The 14,931-nt window shown below is 33.8% G+C and overlaps 1 protein-coding gene and 1 long non-coding RNA gene across 2 annotated transcripts in view; both read right to left on the bottom strand.

The window, feature by feature from the left end:
• Positions 1-13,627, bottom strand: part of LOC119073680 — a 32,658-nt gene extending 19,031 nt beyond the window's left edge. The window contains exons 1-2 of the long non-coding RNA XR_005087061.1: positions 13,605-13,627; positions 7,028-7,029 (exon numbers count right to left, since the gene is read on the bottom strand). This is a non-coding gene — a long non-coding RNA (uncharacterized LOC119073680). The remainder of the gene's footprint in view (positions 1-7,027; positions 7,030-13,604) is intronic.
• On the bottom strand, positions 4,926-7,693 carry LOC119073649 (flightin). The gene is made up of 4 exons (XM_037179247.1): positions 7,547-7,693; positions 5,800-6,120; positions 5,579-5,731; positions 4,926-5,382 (listed from the first exon to the last, which is right to left on the bottom strand). Exons 2-4 carry the CDS (start codon positions 6,090-6,092, stop codon positions 5,244-5,246), a joined length of 585 nt encoding a protein of 194 aa, XP_037035142.1. The 5' UTR covers positions 6,093-6,120; positions 7,547-7,693; the 3' UTR covers positions 4,926-5,243.
• Positions 13,628-14,931: the final 1,304 nt, after the last annotated feature.

The following is a 14,931-nucleotide window of genomic DNA, read 5'->3' as shown; positions in this document are numbered from 1 at the left end:
GTTGGCTGCATCCCCTCGCCCTCAAAACACTCTATTTTTCATTCCTAGCAGGTGGTGTTTTTTTTATTTAGTCGGTGACGTTTGTTTCATTTCCCTTTGACGTACTGTTTTTCTTTAATGAAGAATTTCCAGTCCAGTGATGGATAAATTTCATTTTGAAATAGCATGAAATGTGTCCTAGATTTTAATCGTAAGGTATTTCTTCACATCGATCCATTTCGTTCTTAATCCTCTCGAAGTTTATTTAGAACCGTTGCTACAGAGAAAAAAATCCTCTTATATAATTACAATAGGCTCTTTTATCCCTAACAATCGAAGATAATCCCCCCGGGCCTAAAATTTGAATCCAACATTATTATCTGTGTATGACTTTATCTCATCGACTAATGCACCGAATTCAATAAAACCCTCTAAATGCTATAAGAAAAGCTCGATAGATTTAGATCTGTTTTGGTTTGAAATTTCGTTAGTCACAGATCCCAGGACAGGTCATAGATCGCTTCATATAAATGCATACGTACGCTGACGAGTGTCAGCCTATACAAGGCAATTCAGTAGAAGCCAACAGATGGGAGACCATGTATCCGTATCGCTAGGTTTTCATATAAATCAAAGTTATTTAATGACTTATAACAGTATAACTAAAATAAACAAAAATGGAAATTAATCAACAACACTAACAAATCAACCAATATGCATACCAACAGTCAATATCAAAGCCGTTATAGATGCTCTTTTTGTACGTGTTATAGAATAATGCAAAACCACAACCCATGCAAACTGTACGAAATTCACACTTCTTTTATAGTTCAGCGGACAGAGCTGTATCCCATGGCAATAAGTAATTTTCGAATTGAATTTAATAATTTATATCTTTACAAAGTTTATGGAACATTTCAAATATTTTATTAAATCCACTTTAAATCAAGATCATGATAAACACGGTAGCAGCATACTTTCTTATGTTGAAATAAAATTTTCTTCATAAGATATTTGCCGATGCCGGAAATAAGAGAAAACGTCCCGGCTTTTACACAGGAAGTCAACAAGCTATTTATTGAGAGAAATTTGAATTCGAAGTTTTATCAAAATGAAGAATATTTCAAATCAGAAAGGATGAAGAGTAAAGATTTGTAAAGATTTGTAAAGTTTAAGACTTTCATAAATAATCCAACAGAATGGAGTATTTTATCATAATCACTGCGTGCTCTTGGAATTAAATTCGAACAAATTACCCTTGAGCGTTTCTAATGCTCGGAATTTAATTTTGACTCTTCACACTATTGCAACAACATTTTTAATGTTAATTTCAAATAAGTTAGTCTCATAGCCTCCATCCATACAAATTTGTAGCTACAATTGAGGCTCTTTTATAGATAACCGAAAAATATTCTCTTGCCAATATTGAGCAAACACGTACTGGTACGTACCCGAGTTGTTACTGTGTCGATGTATATGCTGCTATAAACTAAGATCATTTTCATTTAGAAAATTTTCTTCCAAATTAAATGTTCACTCCTCGATAATAATAAGAAAGTAATTTTCAAATTAATTGAATTATTTCGCCCCAACGGCAATGGATGATTATAGGTATATATTGAATTGAAACAGTTTATTTCACATGTTTTATGGCCGAACGTGAGAAGACCATTACGTGACCCAGAATAAAGTGCTGTAAGGGTCAGCGTATTATGTTCGTGAAAGCATTTAGATAAAAGCAAATGTTTCTAAGCGTTTCTAAGTCTGAAACAATTTCCATAATATAAAGTTTGTGCTATACAGCCAGCGTTACTATGTGCACTATTACATGGTTTTATGTTGACCACCTTATAATGATTTGTTTCACCAAACTAAATTGAAAATTGCCACCGGTTACAGACAGTAATTTATGTTTCTCCATTACGGTAGACTATTGTAAAAGATCTATATTACTGTATTACTGCTGTATTAGAGTGGTGCGACTGATGTAAAACCGATGGATAGTTGTTGAATACCATGGTTTATTTTGATCTTATTCTCATTATTTATCAATGAAATCAAGTCCAATTTTCATGGGTGGAATAGTTATTTGTTGACCAAGGGGAGAAAATAGGAAATATCACCAAATTTTCCCTCAAGATGTAATTTCCTATTTCACCCCGAGTTGAACACAACGTTTTTCATGCTTGGGTTTTGCGAAAATCTGCATTTTTGTACACTTTGAAGAAATAGTTATTTATACAACCGAGTGATAAACACTTTTTTAGGCACTAGATGATTGTCACTCGAGGCCGTTGGCGGAGTGTGACAATACGCATCGTGTGCCTAAAAAGCATTTATCATCGAGTTGTAAATTCAACATTTTTCGCAATAAAGGCAACGGAAAGTCGAACTTTTCGTCACTTATTGCGAAAATAAAATAAGTAGAGTGTTTTGGTGTTCAGACATTTTAGGTGAGAAAACGATCATTTTCATTTTCATGACAACAAAACACCATTTTCACAACGCTGCATAGTGAACAAAATTAAATATTATGCACGTATGACAAGGCGGTCGAGGCTTGCCGAGACGGCTTGTCATACGTGCATATTCTTTTTTATCGCATAAGCGAAAACGAGACAACAAGATATGCGAATGACACTTTGACAATTTACAGAAGTATAATGTTTGTTTATATATCCTAGGTGAATAATTTTTTCGGGGAATCACACCGCGTATGCGATAAAAGGATTTTACTTTACTAGTGAGGTAATGTGGCTTTCCCTCACTAGTGAAGACCCTTTCCCTCGCTCGTAAAGTAAAACGCCATACTTTACACGTGAAATAATTTGATATCTCGTATCCAGATGAGTAAAAGTATCCGAGGGCTTCACTGGTATAGTAATGTACTATTATTGCCTATCCACCCGGAATATTGTTGTTACATGCACATTTTCAACCCGCGGAAAGCGGTCGTTACATGTGGAAACTTTTTTATTACATCACAAGTGAAGGAGAATTTATATGAAAATTCATTACATACCAGGATTCATTACTTATCAGCAAAAATGTATCACATGAAATATTCTTTAGATATTTATAGCACTGAAATCGAAACAAATTCATCAAAAACTTTCGAAAAAATAAAATTAAAAACACAAAGATAAAAGTGACAACCATTTTGTCTATAGCCATAATTTCGATTTTTTTTCAACTTCGACGAACATCTGCGGCCAAACAATTTTAGTTTTCCATTTTTTGCTTATTTTCAAAAACACTAAACACTTTTACTTTTAATATCATGTACTCACTTCACAGCAAAATTTATTGTAACACCACCAAAATCGACATATATTACGCAAAATATGAATCTAGCACTTCACAAAAACAAAACAGTCGAAGTAGTTTGTCAACATGTCACCAGGTTCTTGGGTGGGAAAATGTACTCGTAACAACAATATTCCGGGTGGATAAGCAATACATTGGATGCTGCTTGGTAGTTACACTCGGAATCAATTTTAAGAACACGCGAACTCACTCGCCTTCGGCTCGGATATGCAAACTCTACACTTGCCAAAATACCCGTTTCCAAAGCTTGTTGCTTAAAACTACACTTGTGAGTTCAGCTCGTATCACAAAATTGATCCCTCATGTAATGAATTACCTCCGCGCCATCCAATGTAATCTCCTATTCGCATCGCTAGCACGAAAAGTTAATTTTTTTGCTGGTAACACTACAAATAAAACGAACAAAAGTTTATGTCTCAGCAGCTCTCTTCTGTAAACAAGGTATTTGAGATTGCTAGTGAGGTGTTTTGCTTTGAATTCGCCAGTCGTCCGCTCCGCCGCCGTTTACGTGATATTCCTATTGTTTAGATGACCTTTGCATCGTTTTAGAGGGAACTGTAGTGTAAAAGGATGCACATTTGAATCGTGTTCCATTTTTCTCTTGTTGAAGCGCAAAACTTTGTCTACGCTACAAAAAGTGCATGAAATGTTAGGCCTAATCCGAAAACAGCACCAAATGGTGGGGGTACCAACGACGTGTACCTTCAACTACATACTCGCCACCATACATTTTCACAAATTTTCGGGATTTTGTCTTACCTTTTCCTACCAAACTGTAGATGGCAGAGAGCTTTAATTTGTTCGTGAAGCTTTTGATAGTCGTAATGGAAACTTTTCTTGAATTTTCCGAGGTACATTTTCTATAGCAACCCTATCAACAGCAAGTGTGTGTACAACTACATTTGCGATAAGTGCTGTTTCGCGAAACTTACTTCGTCGCCAGTTTTTAGACTGAAGAGGGAAAATATAGATATTTTTCGAATTTTCTGTTAGTTATTTCTTTTGTTCTTTGATATTTCTCCACTTTGCTTCCGTTTTGATTTGTTTAAATTTTTGACGCTTTTGAGAGCGGAGAACATTTTTCCAATTTTATTTTTTAGTGGAGCTGACTCATTAAATCCTAACACTGTAATTTTGGGATGATTTAATTGACACGTCTCCGTCATTGTTATATCCAGTCCGATGTGACCTCTATTTTTTTCAGTTAATGGAAAAAGCTCGTCCTCCTCTATCAATAATAGACCTCGTCACTTCCGATATCCCAGAAAGATTTGCAACATTAAAAAGTTACCCTAACTTAAACTATAGAAGTGAAAGATCTGATATGATATCAAACCTTAAGCGATACTTACAAGAAAGGAAGTTGCTTGTTGTTTCTTAAAGATTTTGTGAAAAATCTAGTAGTACAATAAAAAGAGAGGAAGAAATAAAAAATCCCGTTAATTTATCTTGAAACTCGATTTATTATTTAAATTACAAATAAATTGGTTACACTTAAATAAAGTAAAGAAAATAAAATAAAAATTACGCAGGACAGTTAAACAAGAAATAATAATTAAATTTGATTAATCAAACAATAAATTAAGGGCGTGTATTCTCAAACATCGATCAATGTATCAAACTCTTGTCACAGAAGATATAAGTTTTATGAAATTTATAGTAACTCGTCACCTATCTATACAATACAACAATTATAATTTTTGTTATCTACCACAATTTCTAATTCAATCTTGAGTTGAAGTGATTTCTTTTGCATGCGCGTGAAGATGTTACATGTTAACATGGGTTTCGATGGTCTAAATACCGTTTTTCAATTCAAAATTACAAATTAATTAAGTCTTTTTCAAAAAATTCTATATCATCAAACGATTTTTGGTTGATGTTTATGATCTGAATTCGTTTGGTTGGATTTCTAACCCGAACTTATTCGTTCCAATTTACGACATTAGTTTTAGGAATTTTCGATTTTCATAGGCTTTGGTATGATAATTATGTGTTCTGATTGTAGCAGCAATTGTTTGAATCAGGTGTCTGTCTTCTTTCTTCTGGCCTTTGTAGTAATCAAGTGCTGATGGACTATCGAGTGGTTAGAGATGAAAAAGAGAATTTTATATGAAAAAAAGAAAAAGAAAAGAGAAAATTGTTATTGTGATAGCTACGAGTTAAATGGGAATAGAGAGAACGAAAGTAATGATTAGACCCCGTACAAGAGACCTGTACACTTGTACCGCACATCTACTGAAGAGGTCTATTTTCATTATTGAATATTTACTTTGTATGTGTCCTTAATACACGTTCAGCCCATGTTTGAGCACGCGGAACTTCGCGATTGACTCCTCGGCCACGCTTGTCAAGATAATCAATGACATCATCGTAATAGTTTGTTCGATAGTCATACATGTATCTGTACTGCAAGAACTTTGGTCTGAAACATTTATCAAGAAAATCAGCCATTACGGACGTTACATTATAATAAACTTCTCAGCCAATTACCTGACCCAATGTTTGTACAATTGCAACGGTCTTGGTCGGTTCGGATCTTCTTGCGGAGGTACTTCCGCTTCTGGCAACGGTTCACCATCGGCTGGTGCGTCTCCTGCACTTGATGTTGGTGTTGCTGCACGGCTTGGCGTATTTTTTCCAGCCGGGCCAGTGCCTTTCGGTGTTCCTGCCTTCGATCCGGTTTTCGATCCAGCTTTTGATGCAGGCTTACTTGTTGGTGCTGCTGTTGTTGCCGCTGGAATCTCTTCTTCATCTCCAGCTCCCCATGGATCTTCATCAGCCATTTTTAATTGTTATTTGGGAGTCAAGTAACTGCAAATTTGTTTTGAGTTTAATCAATTTGAGAATCATGCATTCAGGGCATCTTAGGGGTTTTCAGATCAAACAGGTCAACGTTTAAAATGAAGAAGTGAAAACGATCACTAGGCGTTAGTATATGGTAAAACTTTTTGGAATATTTAAGGAAACTGATTCACGAATCTTAGAAATGGTATGATGCATCGCAAAACAATCATTAACTCAGTAAAAAATTTTGTGCAAAATGTCTACTAATATTTGACATAAAATCTTTTACTTCAAGAGCTTTTGTAGATACGGAAACACCAGACTAAGCAGAGGTCATCTCTTATATTTATCATTTCTGTCGATAACAGGTGATTCCGAGTCGTTTCTAGTAGACATGTTATGGACTAAAACGATAAAATAAGCCATAAGCTTGGTATTTGTGCTCTAGTTTTGGTATTTTGGTAGTCCATTAATTCCGAAGTTTAAAAAATTATCAGTTTTTTTTTCACACAAAAAAATCCAAAGATCAGTGGCAACATTCCGAATCTAAACTTAACTCTCACCTTGATTTTGAAAACTAAAACTGAGCAAAAATAAATGAGGAACTGTCTAGATATTTTTTTCAGTTTTTTTTGTTACACAACAAACCACAGACCCGCTGCTATTTTACTACACAGCAGTCAGTAAACTCAAGAAACTAATTGTTTCTTTAAATATTTTTTTTTAAATTCAATCGGCAATAAATAGACATGAATGGAACTTGCAACCCACCGATCGAGATAAATGGTTTGAATTAATTTTTCAATTAAAATAATCTTCCACTCGTCCGAGTGATAGTATTACCGTCTAACGTTACCAATTTATGGGTATAAGTTAGTTAAGAAAGCAATATCGGTACCAAAATGCATGATATTATGTGTGTCTCATCTAAAACAACTATAAAAAGCACTTAGAAAATTTAATTTGGTTGCGCAATTTGGCACAAAGGCACACATAATCAATCAACTCTCTTTTTGTTGAAGATGATCATTTTTCACAAAATAAAACTTCTGACAAAAACGAAACAAAAAAAAATTGGTGTAGGTATCTTGTGTAGCACATAAAAATAGTTGCAGGAAAATTCAATTTAAATATTGAACATTTCTGCCACATTGTAACAACAACAAAAAAAAAATGTTTAAAAAATGATATTATGAGGATAGCACTTTGTCGTCATTGTTAGATAATTAGCTGTCGAAAATGATTTTTTTAACTCAGAATTTGATCTTATAATCCAATAATCCAAATGTTTCGTTGATTATTCTACTGTTGACTTTATTGATTAATCGAACATACACCAAAAATTAATTAAATTTGTTTCTTTAACTTAATTAAATGTTTATTGTTAAACGATCTCGATCACTTTAAATTAACAAAAAAAAAACTTCAATTCATCAGTCAAGAATTAAAGTACCTTAAAATATCGACTTGCTGCTCTTATGGACGAACCGAAGAGACTAAACTGAAATTTATTGAGAAAAACATTAACTTATACACTAGCCAAAGGAAGGACGCCAGAGCCGATTCGTCGATTCTTTTGTTCTTTTTTTACTCGATCTACATACTGTCGTATGTTAAGAATAAGGTTATATAAATTTCAGTACAATTGTGTATAGTACATCATACTGTATTGGAGGACGAAACGGTGCACAAAAGTTTACTTTGAAACAATTTAGAGGTACCGTTGTGCAGACCGAATATTGAATGACGGACAAGTTAAAATAATGTAAAATAATTCTTTGATAAATGTTTGCTGGTTGGTTTGAAGAAATTCAACATTTATGCGAGGAATAAAATCAGATGTTGATAGCTCTTTAGATATGGCTTGGCTAATCATCTGTTATCTGAGAGAGGTATTTGTAAACTAAAGAAGTACAGATTTGTCATCTTACTTGAGCGATACCTTAAACAAAATAAGTAACAGATTTAATCGTTAAATGAAGATATATTTCTGCGGTTTATTGAAGGTTAATAGACCTTTATTTCAGCAACTTAATACGCAAAATTTGCAATCTTTAGATGCCTCTGTGGCATAAGACATTGTATGAATCCCAGTGGAAAGTACTATATTAGGCTCACGATGTGTATCACATCTAGAATCTAATAACAGTAGATTACATACTCGTGCGGAAAATCGTTGTTTTGAAGAGTGCGGAGGACAACCACACGAGTCAAAACAACGATTTCCGCACAATTATGTAAGTTATTTTATCACATACGCGGTGTGATTCCCCGAAAAAATTATTCACCTAGGATATATAAACAAACATTATACTTCTGTAAATTGTCAAAGTGTCATTCGCATATCTTGTTGTCTCGTTTTCGCTTATGCGATAAAAAAGAATATGCACGTATGACAAGCCGTCTCGGCAAGCCTCGACCGCCCTGTCATACGTGCATAATATTTATTATCGCATACGCGGTGTGATTCCCCGAAAAAATTATTCACCTAGGATATATAAACAAACATTATACTTCTGTAAATTGTCAAAGTGTCATTCGCATATCTTGTTGTCTCGTTTTCGCTTATGCGATAATATATATTATGCATCTGTTGCCAAGATTGGTATTTTGACGTGTAGGACTTTATTGCCCCAGCCGAAGGCGTGCGTCATAATGCCTACACGTCAAAATAACAGTCTGGCAATAGGTGCATATCATATTTTATCTGTCGAGAACAGATATATCGAGATAAACAGAAACTCCCTAGAGGGATAAGCTCGAGATTATCGTTCTAGACAGATAAAAAAGAATATGCACGCATGACAAGCCGTCTCGGCAAGCCGCGACCGCTTTGTCATACGTGCATAATATTTATTACCTCTTAAGTGTGGGGAAAATGAATTTTTCATTTGCGGGCCTCATGCGAAAAATGAATTTTGGCATCACATAGGAGATAAAGCGCTTTGCACTGGATGTCATAAGTAACTAAAGAAATACATCGCTGTTTTTTATCATACTTCTTATTACAGAGAACTTACGTGAGAGCAGCTGTATTTTATAATTTTGCATACAACATTCTTGAAGCAATTTTGGTTAAGGTTTTCAGCTTCGGACATGAGCTCCATGTGTGAATAACCGTGCTTAAATTACAGACTCACATTTTATTCATTTTTATACGCCGCAAACAAACAGAAACTTAAGGTTGCACAACACTTCAATCGAAACAAATACGTTGTTTCAGGAAGCCAAATAAAACTTGCAAAAATTTCCAAGAAAATAGACAATTTTGGTTGACACAGAAAATTGTTGTCACAAAATGAGAGAAAACTCTAGAGAAAACCTGTGTAGTCACAATCACATCCAGAAGTACCTGCTTTTTCTTCCTTTTCGCAACAAAAATTAATTTCGCAATAACCAGGTAGAATAATTTTTCATCTTGGGAAACTTAGAAAATATGATAATGGAAAAAAGTTTTACAGAAGTTTTTGCAACAGTTATGCAACTGTGATTGTCGCCGATTTCCTTTTTCACACCCCTTCAGTTTTGCATTACATGCACTACAAATGTGCCAGAAAATAGATGAAACTCACACCTCTTCGTGTGCACAATATTGCAGACAATTTTCTATTGTTTATTTGTAGACTAGAGTAATGTACAAATGTACGATACATAAACATGATGTATAACCAAGTTCTCAAAAATGTATGTAGAGCTAATTGTATACAGGCATTACATGGTGCCTTCACATCACATCAATATTACCGAAGAAATTGATGTGAATGATCGTCACAATGTGGACTCGGGAATAGAGTTGTTATATATACCGTAAAAACCATGTACACACGGGTGTTTTATATGATAATATGCTACTTCGTTAAAATTATTTCTTTCAATTTTCAGTGATGGACTAATAATAGATAGCGTCAGGTGCTTCAACAAAATATCCAAATTTTATTTTGTTTGAAAAATGTTTTGAATTTATTTCTTGATACATTTCCAGTTTTTGACACTGACCGTCAGTTAAGTTAATTATTTTGTTAGAGATAATGATATTGGTAGAGCGTGTACATTGTTATTTTTACACGTTTTACACATAAATCTGTTCTCTGCATGGAATGAACTTTCCAAGCGCTGCGTTGAATAAAAAAGTTTGCTCGCAACTTGTCGCAAGGTAGTTTTAAAATTATAGGGAACGCGATGGTATCTTAGTCTGGATGAAGAAGAAGACAATGAGAAACGAAAATCTTTGTCTTGTTCAAAATGTTAACAGTGAAAATGTCTTTATCTATGCATTGTTAACAATAGAACACTACAAAATCCGATTCCGATATCTTATTTGGAATTTAAGTTGACAAAGTGACGAAAGTTACACCTTTATTCCTTTGGCGGGATTAGTTTCTTCACGTTAGCAAACAATTATGTAAATCAATGTTTATAAACAGGTGTCTTGACTAATGTGCCATTAGGTAATGGGTAATTGACCATTACTGTTTTGCGTCTGTGCTGTTGTAGTGTCTGATATAAAATCTTGTACTTCATCGGTTTTAACATTAGTTATAGTTCATCGCTTATTTTTGTCGTTGCTATCCGTAACAGATGATTTTGTTGTCTTTTAAAGGACGTATGTAGCAGCTGTACCGTATTTAGAAGTAGTTGACGATAAAAGTGCGCTCTGAATCGCGATGATTAGATTATTTCTGTCGAAAAATCAATTGAAAAAATTCTTTCAACATTTACGTGTCTATCTTCGTCTTAAAAGACAAATAAATTGCTCTACACATTCTGTTTCAAGGGCAATTTAATTAATCCGCGAAATTATTTTCGTTCGTCGCTATTAAGTATGCAAGTGTTCGAATCCCCTTTGTAATAGCAAGGCATTTAAGCATGTAAAGTATTATGCAAATGCAAACAGAGAAAAAGGTAAATAGATTTTGGCGTCCCATCATTTCATTGCCAGATATACTCAATTTAATAGTTTGATGAACGAAGTTTCGTCATTTGTCCGATAGTTGCAGTTTTTAATTGATTATCCCATTAAAATTTATCATAATTCCTGCCAGATTGCATTTAAATTATTATAAAATGACAAGCATTTGACGGTACAGCAACTAAGTCATGTTACATGAGTGCGCCAAAATTATATTTTGGACTATAAGATCGCCGGATACGAACCTTCCGTGAAATTATTTCCATATAAAAGAAGTTTTTGTAAAGTTTGATTGAATATGCGATTGTTTCAAGTTGTGATCAAAAAAAACTTCAGTGGTTTTACTAGTCATCACTTACTACAGTCGTCGTTGTTGCTAACAGATGACTAGAGCAGTGTTCGCTTTCTTATTCAATCGTCTAAATGGATCAACAGATAAATAACTTTCGTTTAAATTTGTGATGGCGACTCAAAATAATCAGAGTGATCCCATTCGAACTTCGGTGCCACGCATTTTCAGATCATTTGTACTTGAAAACATTGATCTTATTTTCATTACCTCTACCAATTCGAATCTATGCCACAGAACGTTCAAAAACAAAATGATATAATGCGAAACGATTTAATCGATTGACTTTTAAACAACACAAACTCATACCAGAGAGTGCGTGTACCACATCTTCTGTGAAATGCATTTTATTTGCTTGACTAAACGAAATTGCTTGTTCAATGAACAATGTTCATTTAGTTTCAAAATTATCGAACGAGTTACTATGACTTAAGATTAAAAGCTTTAAAGTGCCCTTGCTAATGTGATTGGAGAACTTTTGAAGAACATCTTTAAAATATCTAATGTAATGGATTTCAGATATGTGGAATCGTCAATTAAATCTGAGTTTCTGCTACAATATCAGAACCATATTCAAAACGATATTGTCTACCACTAAATGAGTTGCGTTTTTATTAAAAGGCAACATTTTGACCGCTTAATATAGAAATGTTTTCACAATTTTATGTGTCCATCACTGCTAAAATGTTCCACTTGTTTAACATAGATTACACTAAAAACCTGTAGGTAGATATTAATTATCTGCTTCATATGTCATTTAAACAACAAGCCTCTTCATCCTTACACAAATTCATAATTGCTGTGAGTGAGAGTAGAGCAATTAATAATATCTAATAACAATTTTACTGAAACGCCAAAACATTAATTAATTATGCAAAATATTTCACCGAAATTAATTCTGAAAATATCAAAACAATTACAATTTTTTGATCTATAAATAGCTCGCAATTTCTATATATGCATCAACTCATTGCTTGACTAAATGCATGCGTGTACACAGTGTACACAGGCATATAAAATGTCGTCGGTTCGGTGTGACGAGACAAACAAATCTATTTTAAATTTATGCATTCAAATGCATTCAAAATGTTCATTTAACACCACTCGGTACGGTACGTTACATATAAATGTTTATATATATGTTGTTCGGAGACATGTAGATCGTACAGTGCTAACGGTTTACCTTTAAGAACCATAACACCCGTATAAATCAAATAAGAGAAAAAAATGACCTTTACATCGTGTTCACGTAAGGTTGTTAAATTTTCTTTGCACGGTCATCCACATACCATTATAGTATCTAATTAAGCTACGCTATTGTTCAGTGAAAATTAGTCGTGCATTTCTGTTTACACAGGGAAAACCGTGGTCGTCACTTTTTTCATTATTGCTGTTTTCACTTAGGTTTGTGTAAATAGGTGGATGCTTCGTAGAGTCCATTCCTATCTTCCAGTTAGTCATTTTCTGTCGGAAATGGGATTCAAGTTTTTTATTTATCGATCTATTCTCGTTTCATCAGTTTATTTATCGAATCTCTCACTTCTTTTGAAGCGATTGATGTAATAGTATATTACAGCTACATGAAGCATGTAACTAGACATCTACGTACACGAAAAAACACAATTTGAATTTAAAGGAAATTTTAAAGAACTGACGAAAAATTTGCATTTTATTCCAACAAAAATAATGTCACTGCAACCAATTTAATGTATAACGTTTAAAGTAATCGTTGCACTTACAACCGTAATAAAATCAGTGGCATTTCCCACGTTGATCAAATATCGAACAGTCTTCTTGCCAGTACTTTTAAATGGACCAACTTTTGGATCTATACGAGGAGCTACCAATGGTATTATTGCTGTCGAGACTTCGTTCGGAGTCAAAGGGAATGCGCGATTGTAATGGGTTAGGTCAGAGTCGCTAGTTAAGCTTTCTCCAAACTTATTTCCGTAACCATTCTCAATAAGTGTGCTTAAGTACCCAGTTGTGAATATTTTAAAGGTCTTCCCTTGATTATAGTACGGAGATTTAGGTACGAAAGTTACGTGTGTAGTTAATGGTGTCCCTTGTTTAATATTGCAAGGTTCAGCGTTGCATTTTGGAATTGATATTTTTTGCAATCCACCGAACATGTCGTAAAACTTAACATCTATTGCAGCAGACATTACAATAGAACTGACGAATACAATAAATAGTCTCATCATTTCGTATATATTTTAAACTTTTTTAGAAGTAAATTTTTACTGTCAAGACTCAAAAATTAAATGAGAAAGCTTCTAAACGTGTCGTATTTATATAAACACAGCGTTTACTAACTTTGCAATGAATTAACTGTTTTTCACTCAAGGTGAGACGGATCGTGCACATGTATAATTGCCGTTTGTAATGCAATACATAACACAAGTTCCATTACGAAATATAAAGTGTAATTAATCATGAATTAACCCTTTACAGACGGATAGCGTATGAATTAAAATTATTGTTGATTGAAGTATTTCGAAAGTAATCTTTCACTTCATTAGTTTTGACATGCTACATTAGTCGGAGCTTTTTCCTTCATTACTCGTGTGATGGATGACTCAAGAACTTAAATAGAATTTGATTGCTTCATTCTTCATACATCTGAAGATTTTGTATCGCTAAAGATATTTAAGACAATTGAAGTAACAGAGCCAATGAGAATATTCTTTTTTGAATAGCTTGCCATTTCTAAAATGTTACTTTTTTGGTTTCAAGAAATGTGATTGATGTTTTACGAGCACGTGTGAATAAGAACACACGATTTGTATGATTTAATTGAGTCTTAAAGCATTAGTCATGCATTACCAAATAAAATGTGATGTTTAAAAAAAAAAACATTTTTTTTATTGTCGATTCGCTACATTTCCTCTCTTTCTCCCTTGCAGTGTTTTTTAGTATAATTTCAAAAATCAATATCAATATCGGAACCCAACTTTTACATTGCACTCGATATCATAAATATAACCATCACTACTTCGATCGCATTGATGTACAGAAGTATTTTAAAACATCTGTCCAAATATTTTTCGTTCATTGATTACCTTCATGGATAGACATTAAACCCAGTCACCTAAATGTGTTTGTGTTTGCGCAGTTGGTAACAATTCCAGGGTTAATTTTCAATCCTGATTAATATTGCACGCAGGGCTGAACTGGCTACCAAAAAGCGCATCGGGCTCGTAGAACAAAGGTAGAACACAAATGCACAGAGGGGTTCTTTTGAAAATTCACCCATCAAAATCAGACCCATTACGTCTGGGATGGATATATTCATGGTTTGAAAGGTCTTTGCCAGTAGACCTCAAAACAGGCCTCAGGTAGTCTCGAGCTACACCAGGTTGCTGAAGATCTCCGATGGTGGAAAAAAGGTGTTTTTTTTTTTTAATTGTTCGTTTAATCAAATCAAGTTTATACAGTTTGTTTACAAATAATTCTTGTTAAAAATAAATTTACAGTCTGCCAGACTTTTCCAAATTTATGTATGAAATTTCATCATTTTAAGTAATACTAGACTTAAAAATTAAAAAAATTGAAATTTAATTGGAATAAATGAAATTGC

Source organism: Bradysia coprophila, unplaced genomic scaffold, assembly GCF_014529535.1.
Source record: "Bradysia coprophila strain Holo2 unplaced genomic scaffold, BU_Bcop_v1 contig_138, whole genome shotgun sequence".
In the NCBI taxonomy this organism is placed as follows: domain Eukaryota; kingdom Metazoa; phylum Arthropoda; class Insecta; order Diptera; family Sciaridae; genus Bradysia; species Bradysia coprophila.
This window is presented reverse-complemented; position numbering and strand designations above follow the sequence as displayed.